The 24,196-nt window shown below is 35.4% G+C and overlaps 2 protein-coding genes across 5 annotated transcripts; one reads left to right on the forward strand and one right to left on the reverse strand.

Annotated features, from left to right (window-relative positions):
- Positions 1 to 1,252: 1,252 nt before the first annotated feature.
- Positions 1,253 to 10,070, reverse strand: LOC132181310 (COP9 signalosome complex subunit 7). 3 transcript variants are annotated; one of them, XM_059594476.1, is made up of 9 exons: positions 9,661 to 10,070; positions 8,929 to 9,004; positions 5,995 to 6,083; positions 5,661 to 5,750; positions 4,425 to 4,469; positions 4,276 to 4,346; positions 3,672 to 3,810; positions 2,137 to 2,225; positions 1,253 to 1,699 (listed from the first exon to the last, which is right to left on the reverse strand). In XM_059594476.1, exons 1-9 carry the CDS (start codon positions 9,817 to 9,819, stop codon positions 1,678 to 1,680), a joined length of 780 nt encoding a protein of 259 aa, XP_059450459.1. In that variant the 5' UTR covers positions 9,820 to 10,070; the 3' UTR covers positions 1,253 to 1,677. The 3 variants fall into 3 exon arrangements, with proteins under 3 accessions (XP_059450459.1, XP_059450478.1, XP_059450467.1); XM_059594495.1 differs by having other exon boundaries at positions 2,137 to 2,242; XM_059594484.1 differs by having other exon boundaries at positions 2,137 to 2,245; positions 9,661 to 10,069.
- Positions 10,071 to 11,686: 1,616 nt separating this feature from the next.
- On the forward strand, positions 11,687 to 23,994 carry LOC132167628 (leucine carboxyl methyltransferase 1 homolog). 2 transcript variants are annotated; one of them, XM_059578636.1, is made up of 13 exons: positions 11,687 to 11,846; positions 12,511 to 12,599; positions 12,720 to 12,862; positions 13,008 to 13,055; positions 13,482 to 13,563; positions 16,438 to 16,540; positions 16,911 to 17,031; positions 17,216 to 17,263; positions 20,194 to 20,277; positions 20,667 to 20,731; positions 22,440 to 22,491; positions 22,787 to 22,835; positions 23,540 to 23,994. In XM_059578636.1, the coding sequence occupies exons 1-13, from the start codon at positions 11,761 to 11,763 to the stop codon at positions 23,728 to 23,730; spliced, it is 1,161 nt and encodes a 386-aa protein (XP_059434619.1). In that variant the 5' UTR covers positions 11,687 to 11,760; the 3' UTR covers positions 23,731 to 23,994. The 2 variants fall into 2 exon arrangements, with proteins under 2 accessions (XP_059434619.1, XP_059434620.1); XM_059578637.1 differs by having other exon boundaries at positions 11,688 to 11,846; positions 22,787 to 22,825; positions 23,540 to 23,698.
- The last annotated feature ends 202 nt before the right edge of the window (positions 23,995 to 24,196 follow it).

A 24,196-nucleotide genomic window follows, 5' to 3' on the forward strand; every position in this document is an offset into this window, starting at 1 on the left:
GCCCTTAACCCCTTGTACACCCCACTCTCAAGTGTCCCTCTCAAATACCCAGTAAAGAAAAGTCACAAAGTGTTCTCACCAATTTGGATTTTCCGGATCCCCCACTTAACCAAGGACTGCATGTCCTTTTATAGAGGCTTAATCACGAAAAAATAGGAGAACAATTTTAATCTAATTGCTGCTGGGAAAACGAAACCATCATGAATACAAAGTCTTTTTCATGATGAAGATAAGCATTGCAGCCCACATGTTTATCCACACACGTTTTCTCCAAAAATCAAATTCCAAGTTGTTCTTGGACTCCTTTTAAAACTAACCTTATCCTCTTATAGATAAATATGACTTGAACCCACCAACTTGAATATTGATATTTTCCAGCAATTATCTTCACACTTATTGACAATTTGAGCCATTATCAACAATTTGCTATTAAAGCTGACATGTAAACGAATCTATTCAGGCAGCCACCAAGCTTTGAGAGAACAAAGTTCATTTGTTTTGGCATAAAATACTTTTAGTTAATAACATTTTTTTAAAAAAAAATTTACTATTTTTTGATTTTTTTTGCAACCTTAAAAATGGTTCAAATAACATTTTTTAACATTTGGTTCATATGAAAAATCGTCAAATATTTCTTATATTTTTCATATAATCCAATGAGTTACAAAAAAGAGAGAAACGACAAAGAGATACGGAAGAAGAGTATGAGAATAAAATTTTTCAACCCTTCGGAGGTGAGGTTAGAATTCAATGCAATTGTCTGCATATTACTTGCAATTCTGGCATGCAATTGTTAAAAGCCTCTTGTAAAACCCACTTGTCCAAACAAGTGTTAAGACAACCCAAGACTTATTTAGACAGGTATACCCCATAAAGGGCCCTATCACATTTGTATGTCATATGGTATGAGAAAGCAATGAAAAATTGTTTAAGAATGACAAGCGTAAACCATTTTATGCTTTGTAAAAGTTATTTTTTTAAAATATTTTCAAGTTAACCAATATTTTACATCGCGCCAAACACTCAAAAAATAAGATAACATTTTTCATAAAATATTTTACGCTGAAAGGCTGAGTTCATCATTTCATCTCAAAAACCTAAAATTCCTTTCATGTCTACAGCCAGTGCAATTAATTTTCACATTACATCCAACCTGTTAAGAAGGTTTCCTCAATAGATGAGGGTTATATACAGTGAAGAAGTATGATTAGACTCCATAGGATCAATTCCAAAAGATATTGCAAACACAAAGTAAAGAGCAGATCCAGCAAGCTAAATGGGTAGGCATACTGAGCATTCAGAACTCTAACTGTGAAACAAGACATTTAAAGATATGTTGAAACAAATATACTATTAATGGGTAGCCCAGACATCTGAAACTATTGCAGGCAGCCATTTTCTTCACAAGACAAATTAATACGCAACATCAATAGCCACAAGTACCTAGCTACATAAACAAAAAAACATTTAAGCCGCACCACCAAATCTGGTCTTTTTCTTGCTGACTCAGGAATACAAGCTAATGATTATAGCAACAATGACAAGTTCACCATCAATGAAGAATCATTGTCCCCAAATGCAGAACCATCCGTTGCTTGAATCCATGAACAGACAAAAAAAAAATAACAGGCGAAGCCCAAAGCCAATCCCATGAGCTCCCTCCATCCATGTATTCGTTCAAGCAATCGGATGCCGCCTCCTGCATTTTTCCAACTTGTTAAGTCAAACAGTAGAATTTTTAAGCAATTCAAATTGATGATCCAAACTAATATTTAATGCAATTGTAATTAGGGCTCAACCTCCATAACCCTATCTACTTGCTTGTTCCCCGCTGACATATTAAATCCATACTTCAAATTGAAATAAATAAAAGCAAATAAAAGAAAATGAAAAATCCTGATGTAGTTGTTGGAAACTGTACTACCAAAAAATAACTTTAGAAATCCATTTTACCGAGTATTATTTTATAGGATGCGATAGATATAGGGAGAATGTTGACTTCACCAACCGATAGTAGATTGGTGGTAAATAAATCAATCGATGAAACAAGACTGTAAACACAGAATCAGATTAAAACTTCGACCGCGACTTCACGGGAGCAGAATCACTAAAAATGGCAAAGATGTATTGAATTACCTCTTGGGACGACTTCGGTCCTCCTCGTAGTCCATCACTCCACCAGGTTCAGAGTAGATCTCCTCATGCCCTCGGAAGTCAATGTCGGCCTGCTTACAGTGTGTAACTTCTGCCACAATGTAAGTAAGACACATCGACCAACATATCCCATACAATGAAATAAAGACTTTTAATCTAATAACATTGTAGCTACAGGAGATCAAAAGGAGTGTGTCATGAAACACATGCGATTTTTTTTTTTTTTTGGTGTACTCGAAATATCATTAAAAGCACAAAACACAACCCAAGTATACAGAAAGTATACAAAAGAAACGCTTATCTAAACGGAGCAAACAAAGAAGCACATGCAACTGTATAAAACCATAGGGTTGCAACTTCTGCCACAACGTAAGTAAGACACATCTACCAACATATCCCATACAATGAAATAAAGACTTTCAACCTAATAACAATGTAGCTACAGGAGATCAAAAGGATCATTAAAAGCACAAAACACAACCCAAGTATACATGAAGTATACAATAGAAACGCCTATCTAAAAGGAGCAAATAAAGAAACACATGCAACTGTATAAAATCATAGGGTTGCAACTTCTGCCACAATGTAAGTAAGACACATCGACCAACATATCCCATACAATGAAATAAAGACTTTCAATCTAATAACATTGTAGCTACAGGAGATCAAAAGAATCATTAAAAGCACAAAACGCAACCCAAGTATACAGAAAATATACAAGAGAAACGCAAAATCATAGGGTTGCAACTTCTATAATCTGATAACAATATACATAAAAGAAAGTTATACTTCCAACCCCCTTAATAATCTCTGGGACTCCCCAGAGCTTTGACTTGTGACGCACCCCTTCTGCTTGCACAGAGGGCACAAAATTAAACAGCATTAACAGCAACATCATATAATTCAATTCTATCCCCCAGTTATTTTGTTTCATCCCCGCCAGGCACCAGCAGCCACTTGGGTTCTCATTTCTATGACAAGCTCTAGAACTACATCAGTAGCAAACCTACGACAAAATGGTTCTATTCTCTGTTTAAAATTTTAAATTGGTTCTCTGAACTTGATTTGGTTCAGAAATAAATAATTAGTTATGCGGCCAATTAGATTGATTAGCTGTTTTTATTATTATTATTATTATTATTATTGGTAAGCTACATCTAATAACATCATATTCCAATGAGCTGGTCATGCTACACTTCTTAATAATGCCAACCCCATCTGAACTACAGACTCTCAGTTTTTGTTCTAGGTTTAATAGTTGCCATTCCAGCACATCTAACCAATTTTGCTCCTTTAACAACTTAGCCATGGATCGTACTTTTAAATGCACATAGAGAACTAAGAATTAAAAAATAATAATAATAAATGTCTTAAAAAACTAAATTAAATAAACAAACAAGGAGACTAACTTCATTTCCATAGGATGTCCCATATTCTGCATTTAGATAACTAGTTTTAAATTATGGAGAAAAAGGACAACATAAGCAATTCAAAACATAAAACTAGATTAAACTGACCTTGAGTGAAAGGGACTTCTTTACTTCTTCCACCCTATCCTCAACCTCCTTCCGGTGTTTCTTGTCCAACTCACTCATGCTATCAGCCCATTTAATCTTCTCTTGAATTGAGACAAGTAGATTGTCTGATGTAGCCAACCTATCAATGTTCATAAACCAATATTAGACATAATACTAACACCTATGAGAACTATTATCTTGAAAGACAATTTTTTATTAATGAACAAGTAGCTATAGCAATAGAAACATGTGACATGCTAGGTCAAGAATTGGAACACGAATTTGCTTGGACTTCGCCAGCTGGATTAAACAAAGGCTAACATACCTCCAGATGTCACACAGAACATTATTTGCTAAAAGGACTGAGTAAAGGCCACAGAACATGCAATTACTAAAGCTCACTCAAAAAGTTATATCACTCTCCAAGTGCTAAAAGTAACATAGCACCGGAGTTTATAAATGAAAAATTATAAATGCACCTAAAAGCAGGACCACTTCATGGAAAATAAGTTCTTCAAGAGAAGAAGATTGATCTAGCAATCAGACAAAAAACCAAATATCATCACAGAAATTACTCAAATGCTATTGGAACCAGAGACACTACCAGCTTGACAGCGTTTGTATCATGCCGCCAAGTTGACCAGGTCTTAGATCCCTCCCTGCTGCAAATTGAACCTGCAATACACAATCATAAACAAGTTAATAAAAAGAAATGTGGCAACTCAAAGAGAGGCAAGGAAGATGAGCTCAGACCTCAAAGCATCTTCGCAACTGATCCAGCTTCCCTCTAACTATGCCCTAATAGCAAGAAACACAAACAAAACAATCAGTACATTCTTATTTATGCTTTTTCTCATCTTATCAGTTATAGACTTATAGCAGACCCCTAACCAAAAGATACATATAATATAAATAAAGACCCATTGTAATTATTAATACATGTCCTCAAAGCCTTAAACAAAAAAGAGGTGTTCAGGACAAGAAAGAAAAGAAAAAACTTCCATTTGTCATCCATACCATCTGTAAAATTACAAAAGAAATCTATCTACATATAATAAAAGCATGAACTCCTAAAGTGAAAATTAAACAAGCAAAATACGCTAAACGAAGTAACAGGGGTTGGAGTTCTAATTAGGTGATATTTATTGTTAATTTAATTGAGAGATGGCATCATCCAAAAGAAAAAGGAAAAAAAATTAGAAAAAAAAAAGAAAAGAAGGAAATACGTCATAATAATTTTTTTTTTTTTTTTGATAAGTAAAGATATATTATCAAGGCGCAAAGGGGCGCAAAGGAAATACGTCATAATAATTACCAAAAGAAGAAAAGTTTAAAAATAACAAAAATCATAAAAATAAATTACTTAACAAGGAGTCAGCATCAAATATAAGGCGTTGTTAACATACACCCTATCACATATATAGTGTAGACAAGAAGTTAGCATTTGTTAAAAATTACTTAATTAGTGAACTCATAAAAAGGGAAGTGACCTCCCAAATATTTGCTTTATATGTATTAAAAATCCTGTTAATATATCTGATAAAACAAATTGTTATTTGATTTACCTATTATTTTACCTAAAAAAAATATCAATATAAACAACGATGTAGCATTAAAAAGGCACTAGGTGCAAAGCACATGCTGTTATACTTGTAACAAAAAGCAGTAACCATCATAAAGTGATTAAAGCATTTGAACACGGTTTCCTGTCATTCAAAGTATGATAGTGTGATAAAATAGTCATATTCCAACATCATAGAAAACATAAAACACCCCCAGAAGAAATAAAAATATATATATACATAAATCAGTATGAGTTCTACTTATAGCCCCTGAAATCATTCCCTTCAAATTTGATTTACTGACTACAAAACTCTATAGAAATAACAACCCTACTTCCCCACTACATGCAGCAGTTAAAAGTATATCCAAATATAGTAGGTCATTGATATTGAACAGAAAAATGGAATTCAAAGGGAGAATACCTACCGCATACATGCACTCATTGATTAGGAAGTCTTCAAGTTCACGTACATTTGTGACATCTAACTCCTGCATCAGTTGATCATATGGTAGGACCTGGGTATGGACTTAACAATTAGACCCTAAGACAGATAACAAGACATGTCACAAAGAAGCACCTAGAAGGGAAAACCTTCTGAATGACCATGACCTGTATGGTTCTAGTAAAATACATATAAGTAGGCAAAAAAGCATGATGCAGTAACCACTATCACTATCACTTAATCAGACAGGTAAATCAGCCTGTTCAAAAAGATATGAATTTGTTAAAAGAAATTGTTCAGAATCCAAGGAAGAATACCTTGTTTGTCTCAGCCAGTGTAAGCACAGTAAGTTGCTTTAGCTTGAGAACTTGTTCAGGGACCAATTGCAGAAGACGGTCAGCATTACCTATACGCATACATATTTCAATAGCCAAAATTCTATCACATTATGCCTTGCAGAAGCACAACTCAAATAAGGCTTAAGGGCAGGAAATTGTTAGAAGAAATTTGATAAAACAAGCATTACTAATTTACTATGATAAAACTCAAGATGAGTTTTTGTTAGTTGAGTGCCACATAATTAACCATGTTGCTTCCTTCTGTCAAATGGCCAGTTACAGGTGGGTTATTCCACAAGCCATTACAGCCTTCATTTTTTGCAAAGTTAATTAGCTTAAAGGCAAAAGAAAAAGATCTTGTAAAGTTCAATCATTCTAGCCAACATCCAGCTGGTATGGGAGGAAAGAGCTACAGGACCAATAACTAATGGATCAAGAGTGCTTGCACAAGTATGAAGCAAGTCTGTGATATTGTATCTTGAGACGATGTCTCATTTTCTTGGATTCTTAAATCAGATAATCATTATTCCAAACATTATGGGAGACTTGCAATACTCCGCAATTGTAATAAATTTTATCATTCATCTCATATTTTCAAAATTATTGATAGCCATAAGTTTACTCTGAAACATTCCAACCTCTTTCTTCTAAAAACTCCCAAGAAAACCACCAAGAGACCAACCGCCCCAACTACAGGGCAAAAACCAGCTGAAATTATTATAATTAGAACTCAAGAAAGCAAACTGAAAAGCAACAAGAGTAAGGAAATTTTACAAGCCACTTCTCAAAACCAGAAAATATATATATATAGCTCTTAGCTGTAGGTATGATTTTGATCATACAATATCAGAAAAAAGCAGCAAGTTTATAGGTTTTTTTTTTTTTTTTCTTTTAAAGCCTGTGCACATTTTCAACTTACCTCACACACAGTGATAATGTTCAACTGAATTGTACAGATATTCATAATCCCCCTCCCACTCACTACAAGCACCCATAAGCCTGCCTAATGTCCTTCATTGTTTGTCATTGTTATGGAGGCTTTAAACAAAATGATATCCGCTACAGTGAAGGGGAGTTTCTTTTCAGGATTCTCTGTAAGGTCTAAGAACATTGGTGGCCTTAACATCTCCCATCTCCTGGTCGTGGATGACACAATTATTTTTTGTGGGGCAAACCCTGATCACCTTTGTTATTTGGGTTGTTTGTTTTAGTGTTTTGAAGTCGTCTCAGGTTTGAAGATCAATCCAACTAAATCAAAGTCGGTCCTTGTTGGTAATGTCAATAATGTAGAAGGCTTGGCTCACATTTTGAGTTGCAGGGTTTCTTCCTTGCCTATAAAGTATCTCGGTCTTCCGCTATAGCTCCTTTTAAGGCCAAGTCTATTTGGGGATGGAATTAAAGATAGAGCACAATGTAGCCAGTTGAAAGAGGTTGTATTTGTCGAAGGGTAGTAGGATTACTTTGATTAAGAGCAATTTGTCTAATTTGCCTACCTACTTCTTATCTCTTTTCCCCATCCATGTTGGCTTTGCCAATCGCATTGAGAAGTTACAAAAGTTTTTTTTTTATGGGAAGGTAAATATCACTTGGTAAATTGGTCGAAGGTTTGTTTTCCAATTTTGGAATGGGGGTTGAGGGTGACAAGTTAATTGTATTTGACCGAGCTTTCTTAGAAATGTGGTTATGATGTTATGCTTTCGAGAGAGAGGCTCCATGGAGAGCAGCAGTGGATTGTAAATATGGCAACTTGTGGGGTGGGTGGAGTTCTTGTGAGGTTAATGAGTCATACAGGGTTGGGCTTTGGAAGTTTATCAAAAAGGGTTGGGGAGAGTTCTCTATATACACTAGATTCGAGGTGGGGGATACCTTTAAAATCAGATTTTGGCATGCTGCGTGGTGGAGGAAACCCTTATGGTAGCCTTTCTAGAGTTGTTCAGTATAGCTCGCTTCAAAGATGCTTCTGTAGCAGATATGTACAGCTTGCTAGCGACTCTCATCAATGGAACACCAGTTTTAAGCGTCACATGACTAGGAGGTGGATTTCTTTACCACATTCTTCGATTTTTTGTACTCCATCAGACTAAGACGAGGGTGGAGAAGACAAGTTGTGTTGGGCCCCTTCAAATAGGGGGTTTTTGATGTTCGGTCATTTTATAATGCCCTTACCACCCATGATAGTGAACTTTTCTCTTGGATTCATGTGCAAGAAGAGTGAAGAATATGTAGATCACCTTCTACTCTCCTGTGAGACTAATTATGCCTTATGGAGTTCTATCTTTGACCCCTATAGGTTAAAGTGGGGTTATGCCTTGGAGGCTAGTGGACCTCTTTGCATGGTGGAGAGGGCAGCAAAGTTCTTCTCAAAAGGTAGCAGTGTGGACGATAAGCCTTGCTTGATGTGATGTATATGGAGAGAAACAAATGACCGTAGCTTTGAGGATTGCGAGAGATCGGTGGTGGAAGTAAAGGCCTTCCATCTTCAAAACCCTTTACCAATGGACAGTCCCCTATGATTGCCTTCATATTCTAGTTATCATGATTTTCTTCGTCTTTTTCTTTCTCTGATTAGATATTTCTCTTGTATACTTCATATGTAGGTGAGTTGCGCCCTCTCCTTTTCTAATAAAATTTTGATTACTTATAAAATAAATAAATAAATAATTCAAGATTGTACTGTACAGTATAAACATGTAAAACTTTCAGAAATTGTCGTGAACATAGGCAGCATATGGCTATTAAGCTCTGTCCAAACAACACCTTACTGAGTGATAAATAAACCAATGCCTCAACCCTATATTATGAACAAAACTATTGTAGTAAATAATGAATATCCTTATAAATCAAACCGACAACTAGTGAGTGACAAAAAGGAATACAAATGCTAAAACATAAAGCAAGATCTGATATTCTTACGTTTGTAATCACTCCAAGTGCCATGTGCAAACAAACGAAGCACATCAAGGTACACAGAACTATCAGTTCCTTCAAGCTGCACAGGTTTATAGTTAAAACCCAGAAAAACATTGAATCAATTTTATGTGATACTGAATAATCCAAAGCCTCAAGGCCTTTTAAGTGAAACAATAAAGATGAAAGCCTTCACAAATTGCACAAATGGCCAAAGAAAATTAAGTGAAACATCAATGGCAAAAGAACTGATACACATAAACACGTTATAAAAATATGTCCAATGACAACTGGTCAACAATCTTTTAATTCATCTATACAATTCATTTACCAACATCTTGGCAATTGTTCATTCGATGTAGCAGAAATATCATCTACCATCATAACATTTAAAAATGCTTTGTTTCATTCGTTAATCACAATACGAACTTCAATATTATACCAGTCTCAAACCACAAATTTCACATAAAACCATGACCAATTAGACTGCAGTGAGTAGTAATCAACCCAAAAGTGACTATCAAGGAAAAGTGCCAAATCTAAGGTACCTAAACTCTTACACACACAAAAAAAAAAAGAAAAAAAAAAAAGAAAGATTTATCAACAAAAATACGTGCTGTTGCTATATTTCAATGCACGAAGCATAAAATTCATAATTTGACAACATTCAATTAAAAAACACGATTTTCAATCGGTTGCCCTAGCTTTCTGAGCAACGAAACAGAGCGAGAGCCGAACCTGAAGGACGGAGGGAACGGCGAGAATCTCGGAGAAGGCGAAGAGGGAGGGGTGCGAGGTGGCGTCGGCGACGAGGGCCCCGAGGGCCGAGCCCTGGAGAGCCGAGGCTCGCTTCACAAAGTGCTCGATCAGGTCCGCTTGCTTTTGCTCTATGTCCATTTTGTTGCTCTTCAAAAAAAAAAAAAAAAAAAACAAAAGACGAATTCTATCCCCCACAAAAATAAAAAACAAAAAAACAAAAAACGAACCCGAGCGAAGAAAAGCGCGTGAGCGAGAGCGAGAGAGGGGTTAGGGATTGTGGCGTTTGATTTCAGAGAAAGGGGAATTGGGAGGTGGATTTGGGGTTTTAGGTTGTGGAGCGATCTGCGAATGCCGCTGCCAATATTACGTACTGCTACTGCTACAGATGTTCTAGTACGAAGAGTTTGATTTTATTTCCTTGCTTCGCTCGTTTTTTTTTTTGGGTTTATTGCGTGTGCATTTTTTTCTTTTTCTTTTTCTTTTCTTTTTTTTTTCCTAAGAAAATAAATGTTTTATGTATATTTTTAAGCAATGACTAATTAAAACTCACTTTATATAATGTAGCTAATGAGTTTTAAAATATACTATACATTCGATTATCTTTTTTTTTTATCTATATCATTTATTTATTTATTTTTTTTATAAGCATTGTCCCATTTTTTAACTTTTAAAAAAGAGAGATGTGAAGAGATAAATAGTATAACTTTTTTTTGGAAAAAGAGATATATGAAGAAACGAATATTATATTAATAAGATGAATGTGTGTCGTGTGAACAGTAACCATTAGATATAGTGGCGCATTATTCACAAATACAACAATAATGTATTTTACATTTGAAATGTATGTTTTTTAGTGTTTTGCTTATCTATTTTAGATAAAAGTAAGAAATAACTAAGCTAATGTGAGTGAAGCACATGGTTTTGTTTGTTTGTTTGATATTATGATTTTACAATTCAAAAGCGCAATTTCAAGCTAAATTGTAAAAAATGTATGATTTGGGAGTGCGTTTATAAAAAAATTGTCATTTGTTTTCAAATCGTGGGCAATTGAGTAAGTTATAAAAAACGCACAATTTCAAGGCTGAAACACAATTTTATCACAAGGTTAAGAGCATTTTTGGGAGGGAATATCTTCAATTCGGAGGTTGCACAAAACCCTTGCTTTCTGCCAACCACTTAAGAGCTGACACCTCAACTTATTGCAAAAAACCAAAATGAGAGGAAAACACCACATTATTCCTCTCAAATTTGAGCAACCGCCAGACTCCGCCAACCTCCACCAAACACCGCCTCCAACGGCCACTCCCCCTCCTCCTCTCTCTGTTGGCTCCAAGGGATGGCTCGTAGCAACCCATGAGGTGGCCACCCCAGATGTGGCCGGCGAGCCACATCAGGGGTGACTCGCAGCCACCCCTTGGCCAAGGGGTGGTTGCGCGCCACCCCACAGAGCTAACGAAGAGAGATGGAAGGAGAGTGGCTGTTGGCGGCGGTTTCGGATGGTGAAGGCTGGTGGCTGCTCAAATTTGGGAGGAATACTGTGTTTTGTTCTCATTTTGGTTTGTTGCAATTTTCTTAAATTGCTGATATGTTAAGTGCTGAGTGGTTGGCAAAAAACCATTGTTTTTTTTCAACCTTCGTATAGTAGTAGCTCTCTTCTTGAGATTGCATTGGAAAATATAGTTTTTAAAGTAAAAACAATATGAAAAATATGTTTTTGACTATTTTTAGAGCAAATTTTATTAAAAAAAAAAAAAAAAACCACTTTCAAATCACTATTTTTTTTTAGTTGCGCAAAACCTTATTATAAACTTTAATAAGTGAGTTGATAAGAAGAAAGGACCCCTTCAATATTTTTTTCAAAATTCTGTTTTTCTTTGACCTTTTTTATTTTTTCAAAGCATAAATGATAAAAGTTTAGGAAAATAGGAAAATCTTTTAATGGTATTCCAAAAACAAAAATGAAATGAAATAAACCAATATATATATATATATATATCCTTGATTTAGTTGTGTTTCTGTAGTACGAAATCATTTGAATTAACAAAAAATCAAAGAAAGGAAGAAAGGAAGAACAGAAAGATGGCGGAGTCTGTAACAGTGGCAGATTCACACAGCAACACAGCGGCAGTGCAAGCAACAAACGACGACGCTTCGGCCAGTAAACTGTGCGTGATCGTTTTCGAATTGCGTTTTACTTTTCATCCATATCTGACAATATTACCATCCGAAGTAGTTGTTCTCGCGAAACTTATTTATTTTTTCCTTAGTTTCCGTTTGGTTCTCAAGAAAATGAAAGAAAAATGGAGAAATTGCGAAGAAAGAAAATAGTATGACGTATATTTCGCCTTTTGTTTTCCTAAATTTCTCACCAACCAAACGGTTCATTACTATGTGAGAATAATTGAGTCCTAATCTGATTTATAGCTTGCTTGGGCTTGAAATCTACAAGCTATTGGTGACAATGACTTTAGACTCAATTTCTTCTCTGTTATGTTATATACGTCGGTTATGGATTTGGATAATCTAGATTTCCTGCGGTAGAGTTTTTAAAATCGTAACATTATTTTCAATTGAATGGTTCAGATTTTATCACTTCAATATGTACTGATAATTGCTTTAATTCATTTTATCTCATTAAGTTGTACGCTGAATTGACAAAATCTGAATCATGTAACTAAAAATAATTGTCAGGATTTTAAGAACTCTATCGAGGATTTACACTCTGAAAACTTAAAGAGGATATTGATCCTGCACATATATATATACATGTATGTATTATGAATTTCATATACTCACGGCAATACTAACTTCTAACTGTATTGATGTAAGGTCCTGTGTCAGAAAGGGGTACATGAAAGACGATTACATCCATTTATTTGTAAGAAGGCCTGTGAGGAGATCTCCAATTATTAACCGTGGTATGAGATAGTCGCTGCAAAAGTATTAAGCATATATGATTTGTTTTGATGGTTATTCTTTTGCTTTTTATTCCTAATTGAGAGAATTTCCTTGCTTTTGGTTTTGCAAATGCTGTTAAGGTTACTTTGCCCGTTGGGCTGCTTTGCGGAAGCTTCTCTTTCAGTTTCTTGATTGTGAAAAAGATACGGAGGGAAAAGATCACTCAAGGAAACAGATATTATCACTTGGAGCTGGCTTCGATACAACATTTTTTCAGTTGCAGGTGTCTGAGTTTCCTTGTGACTTATGATAAGTTTAACATACGATGAACTTAGGGGTTGCATTTATTTCCCAGCAGCCTACAAGTTTCTCTGTGACGCTTTGTTTGTTCTATCTTTAATGGTTTTTTTTTTTTTTTACTGTGGCAGGATGAGGGGAAATTACCATATCTATATGTGGAACTGGATTTCAAAGAGGTGCAAGCTTGACGCATTCACTGCTAAACCATGTGTTTGGTAGCAATGCACTAGCTTATTTTTGTGGTTTAGTTTTCAGGAGTGCAAATTACATGAAAGAAACTTCACCTATCCATTTCCACTTGATCAAGTGTGCTTTTACTTTACGAGTAATGCTACACTTCACACTCATGTCACACCGGTTTACGTGACGTGTTTTAAGTGGCTTTCATTTTCTTTTAAGTGATTGACGTTGTAAGCCATTTAAAATACGCTATGTCAGATAGTGTGACGTAAGTGTGAAGAATAGCATTATTCCTTACTTCACTGGCTTGATAGTTATCTTTCCAATAGCAATGAAATGTATTTCACATCTGTTATTTCTGTCATGAAAGAAAGTTACATGGTCTTCTTTTGTTAATTAGTTATGTCATTTTTGATTGTTAGGTAACTAGTAAAAAGGCGGCACTTATTGAAAGTTACAGTCAGTTGAGGGACAGAGTTGGTGGAGCAGCATCGATCTCCAGAGGTAAGCTCCTGGGCTTATTGATGCTGTAGAACCCTGATTACTTTCTTACTTAATCTGTTTTGAGCTCTCATGATTGCATTTTACATTTTCAGTTATGTACAAACTGTGGTAAAGATGTACTTTTGGCTACCTCTTTTGTCTGTGCTTAACATACTGCCATATTGGGCTTTTTTATCTTCAAAAAAAAAAGAGGCGGGGGAGGGGGGTTATAGATGCATTGATCCATTTTTTTATTTGCTGCAGTCACTGGGCCTTATGCTTGAGAAGTGCTTATGCCGTTTTTCTTTGGTCAACTGTCTCATACTAACCTCTCATATGCTAGCAACTCAAAAATGTCGTTGAAGCGATTCTTTTTTGTGAAGAAATTAGAAACTATTGTAACTGTATAGGTGGAGTCTGTCAAACTTCAAGCCTAAACTGAAGTTAGATACTTCGAAAGTGTAATCAGGTCATGAAGTGCCATCACATGTTTGTGCTGTGGTCACTATTATACAAAAGGTTCCTCAGAAGACTCAATTATCTTGCATGTATGATGAGTTACCTAGGTTGTACTTATCCAAAGACAAAGACGAGATAAAGATGTGCTTTGTCAATCAGCTCTAGCTCAAATTTCATTTCCTCCCCCTATAAGAATTAGGTGAAGGGTGAAGTTGTGGGGTCTTGACCAACCAGGTGCATGTACTTACTAATGAAAGAAGGTGCACATGTAAGGCCGAAACACTTGTTATTCTATGATCAATTTGTCAAGGATAGCAAAGCTATTTACTATTCACATAAGGTAAAAAACAAGAATCCGATCATGACATTACCTGGAAATTGCAAGGAAAAAAAATTGAGAATTGAAGAAATAAGTTTAAGGGAAAAGGTCCAGAATTTGAAGAAATAAGTTCCATTTGATCAACAATGGCAATTATATGCTAATAAATGTTTGGTTTTCCTGTCTGAGCCTTTTCTACACATTCTGTGGACATAAGGTTTCTCCTTTTATTAATAATTATTTCTTATATTAAAAAATTGCCTTGATTGTACTTGTTTGATTACCATGTATATTTTATTTTTTAACGACAAAGTGAGATGGAAGATTTCCCTAATACTGTAAATGAATTGCAGAATTAGAAAATTTCCACAAGTTTTGTTATTTTAATATAGAAGCTTTGACTGGTTTTACTGCATGTGCTCAAACTACCAAAGGTATTATCGGATAAAGTTATATGCCATAAAAATTAGGTTCGACTGTGAAGTGAGCTTGTAATGGAAACAAATTACTTTTGGGCTCTGATCTTGGAACTTGAGCACTGACAGGGAGTTGCATCATTTAATCATAAGTTTTATGGTCTTATCTAGATTCTCAAAAGAGAAAATGTTCATTGTATTGAATGCCAAAAACAAATATATTGAATTGGATGTTTGGCTCACACTACAGATCATAGAGAATATATATATGTTACTCTATGTTTGCTTCCCCCTATCACTTTTTAAATTTGACAGAGTTCAGTGATGGAAAAATGGAATTCTCTCTTTGCAAGACATTATTAACCATAATGCCTAAAACAACGTTCATAATTTTCTTGTTTGCTTTTCCCTTTCTAGTTAGATGATCATGTTGTATACTCCCAGTATACTTTGGGGTGCCTTTATGCTTATAATAAAACGGATTATTACTTATAAAAAAAAAAAAAATTCTGCTCATCTTGGCTTGACACTAGATTTGTGTACTCATTCAGCACTTTTCATCTGTTGGCTGACAGATTTAGGATATGCTGTCGGAGTTTCCATTTGCTTTGTTATGTATTGATACAAAAGCATGCAAAGCTGTAGTTACTCAACATTTACTGATACACTTGTTAACAGAAAATATGATACCGAAATTGATGTAGAACAAAAGATGTGATAGCAAATCTAATATAGGACAAGGCTGTGAGACCAAAACGGGTTCAGGAGAATCTGGACAGCAAATTGTTTTAGGGTTTGAGACAAGCTACACTGAGGATTTTGGTGGGAAAAGACTGAAAAAATTAGTGAATATGGAGTTTTAAATGGTATAACAAATGGGTAGGATTTGGAGATTTAATTAAGAAGAAAACGTAGAGTTTGGGTGGCTGTTCGTCGGATGTGGTAACCTGAGAATAGTATTTGATCTCTTTTTTGGGGTTATTTGAGAGCTATTTGATGGATAGCTGATATGAGGTTCTTTAGGATTGGATTCTAGAGAAATAATATATGAAAAATCAAAATTAATATTTATTAGAATTCAAACAAAATTGCTTGATTTTTTTTTTTTAAAAAAATAAAAATAAAAAAAAAATAGAAAGAAGAAAAAAGAAAGAGACAAGCCTAGGCATCACACCGAGTTTTCTCAAGTATCACACTTGTTCCTTGGCATCATACCTTGGAGAAGGGCTGCATCACACAATCCTCAAGAGCAATCATTACTGGAAATTTCATAGCTGTTTTCTTCATCCCGCCGTAATAAAAAGAGACCCTTATATATAGGCATTTAATTCCTAACCTTAATTGATTAAGACTCATTGGGCTGTAACTACTAAAGCCCAGCCAAATAACTGGCGAAATCCATAAATAAAACTTAATAACATAATAAACCCAAAAATAAAACCTAATGGATCAAAAGTACAGCTTGTGTCAGTATATATGAATTTATAAAAATACTCCCGACTCTTAAAATTGAATAAAATAAAATCGACTTCTCGTTGCCTGCATCACTTGCTTGGAGTTGCAGACTCCCTTTTAAGATTTCTTCTATAGTTGCAAATATAGATGGATATGTAACTTAAAATCTTCAATTTTCTTGCTTATACACAAATTAGATATTTAAACTGTTATGCTTAGACTAATTTTTCGTATCTTACTTTCCAGAGAAAGGAGAAGTGCTTGGTGATCACTACAAGCTACTCCCCATTGATTTGCGTGATATACAAAAATTAGATGATGTCATAGCTTTAGCTGATATGGATCCCAGGTTTAGTCAATTCCCTTTCTTTCTTGTTAAAATTTTATATTGTTTTATACTTTGGGAAATTTGGGCAGTTGATGTCTCCTTTTAAGGCTTGTGTAATTACCTATGGTCCAGTGATAACTATGACGTCCTCTAGCTACGTTCTATTATTTTCTTGTGTTTTATACGTGTAATTATCGAAGTTCCATATTTTACCTGTGGCAAGAACTATCATTCTATGGTTTTGTGCTGATTTTGTTTACAGATAAATTCTGATATTAAATTATCTGTTTTGTATTTGAGGGATACTCCTGCCATATGGCATTATGAAATCTGGTTTTTCCCATTCATACTGAGAGATGATTAAGCTGCTCCATTCTGATGTTGTTATCAGCTTGCCAACATTTATAATTGCAGAGTGCGTTTTAATATACTTGGATCCAGATTCAACCCGAGGTATAGTTGGCTGGGCTGCAAGAACATTTTCTACAGCAATATTTTTCTTATATGAGCAGGTTTTACACCTTTCAAACCTTAGAATTTTTCGTTCTCTCTGTTTGTTGATTGTGCTTCTCTCTTGGTGCTCCTGCCTTCTATCGGTTGCAAGTTTTTGATCTTGTATTGTTATATGGTTGCTTAAAATATTATAATAATATGTGGTTTATTTTCCTTTTTATTGTGTTGATTTTCCCCCAACAGATTCATCCTGAGGATGCTTTTGGGCAGCAAATGATCAGAAATTTGGAGGTATGGATATTCTTTCTTTAATACATTAGGCTTCATTCATTGAATCTTTTCTAATTTTTCTTTTAGCTCTAGGAGTGGATCATATGAGCCCTAAAGATTTATTTTACTTCGATTGGGATCCTCTAGAATTCCTAGGGTACTTTACCTTGTAGAGTTCTTGAAATCCCAATCATTATTTTCAAACTAAATTGATGGGATTTTATTACCTCAACCTTTACCACTTTTGAAATATTTTTAATTTATGTAAATATTGAGTTAGTAAAGGTGGTAAATGTTGAGTTAATAAATGTGTTAAGTGATGAGGTAGAAAAATATGAACCATTTAATTTGAAAATAATAGTTGTGATTTTAAGAATTTTACAAGATCAAGTATCCTAGGAACTCTAGAGGATTTTGATCCTTTCTACTTATTATTTATCCTTTGGTGATAGATGAATAATTTATTTTTGATAGGTAATATATAAGAAAGTTAGAGGATGCAATGTGTGTGAAAGATCACTACTAGGTGGTTGCATCTCTTGTATACTTATCGTGTACGAGGGCTTTGCCTCTTCTAATAAATTATTATTCATAAAAAGAAAAGATCACCAAAGGGGAGCACAAGGTAGAATGAGAAAAAAGAGTGTAGGGATTTTTCTGGAAAGCACTTAACAAATAATGACCAAGTCACTGAACTTTCTGCAGCTGTGCTTATGTGATAAAAATTTGTTTCCTACGATTGTGTTAATAAATTGCAAAGATTCTCTCCAGTACCTCTGTTGAATAGAGAAAGATATTTTCAGGGGTAGAATAGATAGCAAGGAAATAATTGGTAAACAAAAGTTGTTGGGGTAATCATATGTTCCTTTCCATTTCACATGGAAGCAGAAATGCCGAAGGATGGTGGTTTAAGCATTTTGGATTCTCATGGTTGTCCACATTGCAGCATTCTTCTTATATCTAGTGAGCCAGTGTTCTAGTTTCTGATTGGAACAGAGCTGTAAACTATTTCATTTCTTGTTCATGTTCATTTTTTTACCTTTATTTATTTCCTTATTTTTTATTTTTTATTTTTTTTTTAGGAAAAAATATAATTTAGCTCCATAAACTACCAACCATTTTCATTTTAACCCCCTAATGTTAAAAAAGGGATAAAGTAGCCCCCCGAACTACCAACCAGTTGCAATTTGGCTACTCCATTAGTCATTACCGTCAAATAGGATGAAAAATTCATACTACGTCGTTTTGGCAAGGTTAAGTTACTAAAATGCCCTTTTTAGAAAAAAAATCAAATTAAAAAAAAAAAGGCCACAAAACGGCGCCATTTTGTAAGTGTTAATACCCTAAAGCTAAGGACACGCAGCTGACCCACGAAAAAACCTAAGCCATCTTCTTCACTTCACGCAGCCAAGGCAAAATCTGTGAAAGGGTTTATTCTTTGATGACTTTTGGCAAAAGAAAGAAAGATTGCCTTGCCGCCAATCCAAGTCTCAATCCCATGCCAGCCACAACCAACCAAGGCTCTTAGAAGGGTAGGGATATGGGTGCCATGGATTCCAAAAGAGGATCTTGCAAGTACTGGAAAGGAAATACCATAGCGGGTTCCCGAATGACCGGTCATGATTAATGGGACCAACAGGATAACATTGGCAGCAACAACGGTGGCATTCCCTTGCCACCAAGCCATGCCAAGGTCGACAAGGCTGCCGGCAAGATAGTACGATGGAACACCCAGACCAATCCAAAGACTAGCCATTTCCAACCAGGAGAAACTCCTTTCAAGGGGTGTAGTTGGCTTGAGATCATCATTGGTAAGACTGGGATGGGCTTCGAATTCATCAAACTCGGGACTGGGTGTGGATTGGATTGACACCATGGGGGTGAAAATGGAGCATATTGGTCGAGTCAATTTGGTATTTGACAAGAAAGAAGTGGTGGGAAAGTGAGAGGAGCATGGCTTTTGGAAAATGGCAGAGGTGAGTGAAGGGTGGGGATGGAGATGGAAGCTGAGACATTTGGACACCATGATTCTGATCCAGTGGGTGATTTCAGAATCAAATGGTAAGGAATTTCTATTTCAATCAATACGATGTCGTTTTGTGGGCTTCTTTTTAATTTGATTTTTTTTCCCAAAAGGGCATTTTAGTAACTTAACCTTGCCAAAACGACGTAGTATTGAATTTTCCATCCTATTTGACGGTAATGACTAACGGAGTGGCCAAATTGCAACCGGTTGGTAATTTAGGGGGCTACTTTATCACTTTTTGAACATTAAGGGGCTAAAATGAAAATGACTGGTAGTTTGGGGGGCTAAATTATATATTTCCCCTTTTTTTTTTTTCTTTTTTTTTTTTTTCCTTCTGATGTACTAAAAAGATTCTGTTTGAGGAAACATAGAAAGAGGTATAAGAGATATTAGGGAGAGAATGTCTTTTGACCTAGAGAGAGAGAGAGAGATGGTTTTGACTCGTTAACTTCTATGTTTTTTTTACCTTGAGATGTTGAAATTTTGCTACAATTGAAATGAATATATTTCTAAATGGATTATTCGCCATTGTGTGGTGTGTGTTTTTCGTGGAAAACTTCCCCCCAAAAAATGAGATTTTTATGGCAAGGAGTCCCTAATTTGAAAACTGAGATGTACTATTCTAGTTAAAATGTTATGTATTGTGATTATAGAGATCCTTATGGAAATAAAATAGATAAAATTGTTCAGGCTGATTACTTGTACCTCAATCCTCATCTGCATAGTGTGTACTCTATTGCCAATGAAGTCTCTAGCTGCTCTCATTAGACAGAAAATTGTCATCATCGTTCTCAACATGTATGGTTGATTTCAATGTTTTAGTCCATCAGATGAAATTATAATTCTTACCTGATCTTATTTTAAGTTTAGTTCCTGCATAAAGTTTGGTCTGTATATAAGATTGTTTGTTGCTTTTTCGTTTCAGAGTCGAGGCTGTGGACTCCTGGGAATTCATGATACACCAACTTTACTTGCAAAGGAAAAACTCTTTCTTGACCAGGGATGGCAGGTATATCTTGTAATTTATTCTCTTGACAATAAAAAATTTCTTCTTCTGATATAATTGTTTAAAATATGTATGCAATGTGGATGAAGACATCTAAGCTCAAAAGGTGAGCAACACTTTTAAATGACAATCGAGAAGTCATCTAGCCAGCAAGGCTTGTCAATGGTTGGGTCAGGAATTGGAATTGGGATTGCAGTTTGATATGTTACAAAAGTTGATTCAAATTTGGGTTTTATTTCAAAAAAATTTTGTTACCTGTTTGAGAACTACATTTTGCCTTTTTCATTGAATCAATCCTCTTTTTTTCTTTTCTTTTTTCTTTTTTATATGAGTACTGAATTAATCTTCTTTATCTGCTACATTAATTCTAATACTTTATATGTGGATATCAGAGGGCAGTCGCTTGGGACATGCTGAAAGTTTATGGTACTTTTATTGAAGCTCAAGAAAGACGAAGGTATGTGGCCTCCATAAATCTCGTGAAAGAAGTTCATTCTCATAAACTTTGCCATGTGGCCTGTTATACGATAGGCTGATGGGTACTGGCATACTTTATTTTACACCATCCTATAGGGTCTCAGCTAAAAATCTGCTTTCTCGTGAAAATCCTTAGAAGATTTGTTTTGCCACTTTCTTAGAAGTCCAGCCTGTATATGTTAGCCAAAATATCTGCATCATGTTTCTATTGTCTAATTACATACTTGTATCCAAGGGTCCCTGAATAAGTTTTGTCCATCTTTGCTCCCCAAGAAATGTCTTTCACAGTGTGATGCTTGTACTGTAACTAGTTTACAACATGATAGAGTTCTCTAGGTGGTGCAGTTTACAGCAATTAGACTTCTGGGAATCCTCCTTTGTTCTGAATTTGAACTTTCAAGATCTGTTGCAATCCAACTTGGTTTACTTTAAATAACTGACCTGATGTTAGTTCTGTCTTGTATCTTCCTCAGAATGAAATTTATGTGGGACAATGTTCCCATTTTGTGACAAAATTTTGAACTCACTGATGCACGTAATACTCTAATACAATATATTTACTTTTTCCTCCCTAAAGCACGCTAGTTTAACATTGAGGTCTGATGTTTATATGTTAAAAAATAGTTGGAATAATCATTAATCTAATTTTGACGTGTTTTATGAACAAGTAAAATTGGTTTTGTCTTTCAGATGGTTTAATAGTTATTACCTCTTGCATTGAGTACATTTTTTTTGGTTTGAATCAAACTGGATAGGAATCTGTACCTGTTTGAGACTGGATTAATTGGTCAAGTTCTCATAGTGTTACCTCTCATTCAGACAAGTGGTCATGCAAACTTAGTAGGACACTATTTACTCCATATTGGGACTTATTTGAACTGTATTATCTTAAATTGTTAACCAATGGATACCTAATTAAATAAATCGGATCCTTGGTACTGCATACTGTCTTCTCCTCCTGGGGTTTCTTGTATCTATATGTGCATCTCTTTTCAAAAAAAAAAAAAAAAAAATTGGAATCAAATAGCAGTACTACTGGATTTTTTGGCCTGGTAAACAACATTTTGGAAACTCTGAACATCTTTTCTGTATGAAAACACATGGATAAAAAGTATAGTGCACCTGTGATATTCTTCTTGGGACATTGTCAGTATGATTAAACCATAATCACTGTGGGACACATCATCTTTGCAAGTTTAGATGTGAGCAAGAGTTGCCTGTAATGTCGAACTTTTCATTAAGTCTAAAATTTCATTCTCGAGTTAAATGGACAGTAATTTCTAATGTGGGAGTATTCTTGGAAGTAGAATCTTAAACCTTTTATACGGATAATCAATCCATGTGCTTCTGTGTGCCATTTCTGCCATTGTGGTTGCTTCCTCCACCAAAAAGGAGAATCTCTGCTTCCTGCCTTCAGGGACTCTTTTACCTGATTTTAGATTTACTCTGATACCTTTGATTTAATAACTATTTTAGTTGTACAATGATCCTATGGTTGTGAGATGATGGAATCACAGTTTGCTTTATAAGGTTCTAAAGTATTTTGTTTCTAGTAGGATATGGAGGATACTTCTTTCCCTGTTTATCTTTCTATCTTTCTATTCGTTTTCTCCACTTTTTCATTGGCAAGCTCCTTTCTTTCTGAAATATTCTTGGGAAGATGCTCATCTGTGACATCTGTTGATTAGGATTGAACGGCTGGAGTTGTTTGATGAATTTGAGGAGTGGTACATGATGCAGGCAAGTCATCCTGATTTTTGTTGTTGCTCTAATATTCTGTCTATTGCAACTAAACGGAGTGGGTGGGCCTGGGCCAAATAGAGTTGGTCCTCTCTCTCTCTCTCTCTCTCTCTCTCTGTGAGTTGCGATGCCATTGCGGTCCATATGTATGGGACCAGGAGTAACCAACAGTCCAGCTGTTGAGAGGCTAGCTCACTGCCCAATAGTATTGTTTGCATGCTGCCTACATGGGTACTATTATTAGTATTATAATGTTCTTATATTTTTTTTTTTCTCCCAAATTTCCAATTTTCAGGAGCACTACTGCGTGGCTCATGCAATCAACGATGCCATGGTATGTCTATGTATGACCCCCAAAAGGCATTTCCCATATCTGGCTTTACATCATCTGCCATGTGATTTTCCTGCAACTCTCTGGATATTTGCTGTTGTGGTCATGCATTCCAAATTGAGATATTTGCTATTTGTAGTTGAGATTTTTCTTTTTGTGTGCCATAATTTGCATCTCCTTTATTAGCCATGAGATAACTTGGAATAATATTCTTATACCTCAAAAAAATAGGATCTACCATTTCATGTTAAGAGCAATGTTATTTAGTAGGTTACTATGCGACTGTCATACAACTTAATGATGTAGCAGTAAAAATCAGCTTTTAAATCAACACATGTCAAAAAAAAAAAAAAAAAAAAAAGATTGATTTTCATTGCCCCGTCTACTAAATAGCGTTACACTTCATGTTATCATGTTGCCCATTCAATGGTGTAACAAAAGCGTGATTGGATGAGATTTTGGAGCATCGTACTATACATATTATCAGAAACTTTCAATTAAGGATCAATTGGCTGAATTTAGTTAGCATTTCTATGCTTTTTTTTATTTCAATCCATCTACAAAGCAGCCACCAGAGGATGGTCCTGATTGGGGATTCCTTTTTTTCTTTTTTTCTGTTTGGTCTTTTTGGTGGTGGGGTTGGGATTTATTGGTCTGTTCACGCAAGAGGGGTAAGGTTTGACACTTTTTCTCTCTGGTTTTCCTTTTATGCATCAGGGTCTCTTTGGGGATTTTGGCTTTCCCAACGATCAGCAACACATGCTGAACCCCTCATCAGCACCGCCATGAGAGAGCATGGAGATACGCCATATCATATTTTATTACCAAGTTTAGTTGAACTGGTAGTATCAGTGAAACACGTGAGACTGACACGTGCCAGTCCACCAATTTGGGGGGTTGTCAGGTAAAGAAGGATTTCTCAACTACTAGTTGGTCATACTAAAGTCTCCAAAAGGATAATGACTTGTGTGGATGCGTCTTTGTGCTTTGTTTGTTTCCCTCAATGAAAACGGATCTTCTTTTCTTTTTTTTTTTCCTTCTGTGCTAGCTGTTTGGCAAAGAAAACGTGGTGGGTTCCACCCAGCACCAACTATATGTCATTGTTTCGGGTTGTGGGGTCTTTGGCCATGTGGAGAAATAGAAAGATAATTTGCATGGTTGTTTCTTTTTTATGTCATTTTCTCTCTTCTTTCTCACTTTCACTTTGCTTTTTCTTGTATTTTTCTTGGATGACCTTAAACGCCAATGAGATTGTTAGAATGTGCAAAATCAAAATGTGGGCATTTTGTGGCTAAAATGGTAATTTCCCGAGTGAGAAAACTGCCCTGATTTTTCGGATTTGTTTGGCCCAACTGTAGGAAGTACTGATAGGTC

Source organism: Corylus avellana, chromosome ca1 (assembly GCF_901000735.1).
Source record: "Corylus avellana chromosome ca1, CavTom2PMs-1.0".
Lineage (NCBI taxonomy): Eukaryota > Viridiplantae > Streptophyta > Magnoliopsida > Fagales > Betulaceae > Corylus > Corylus avellana.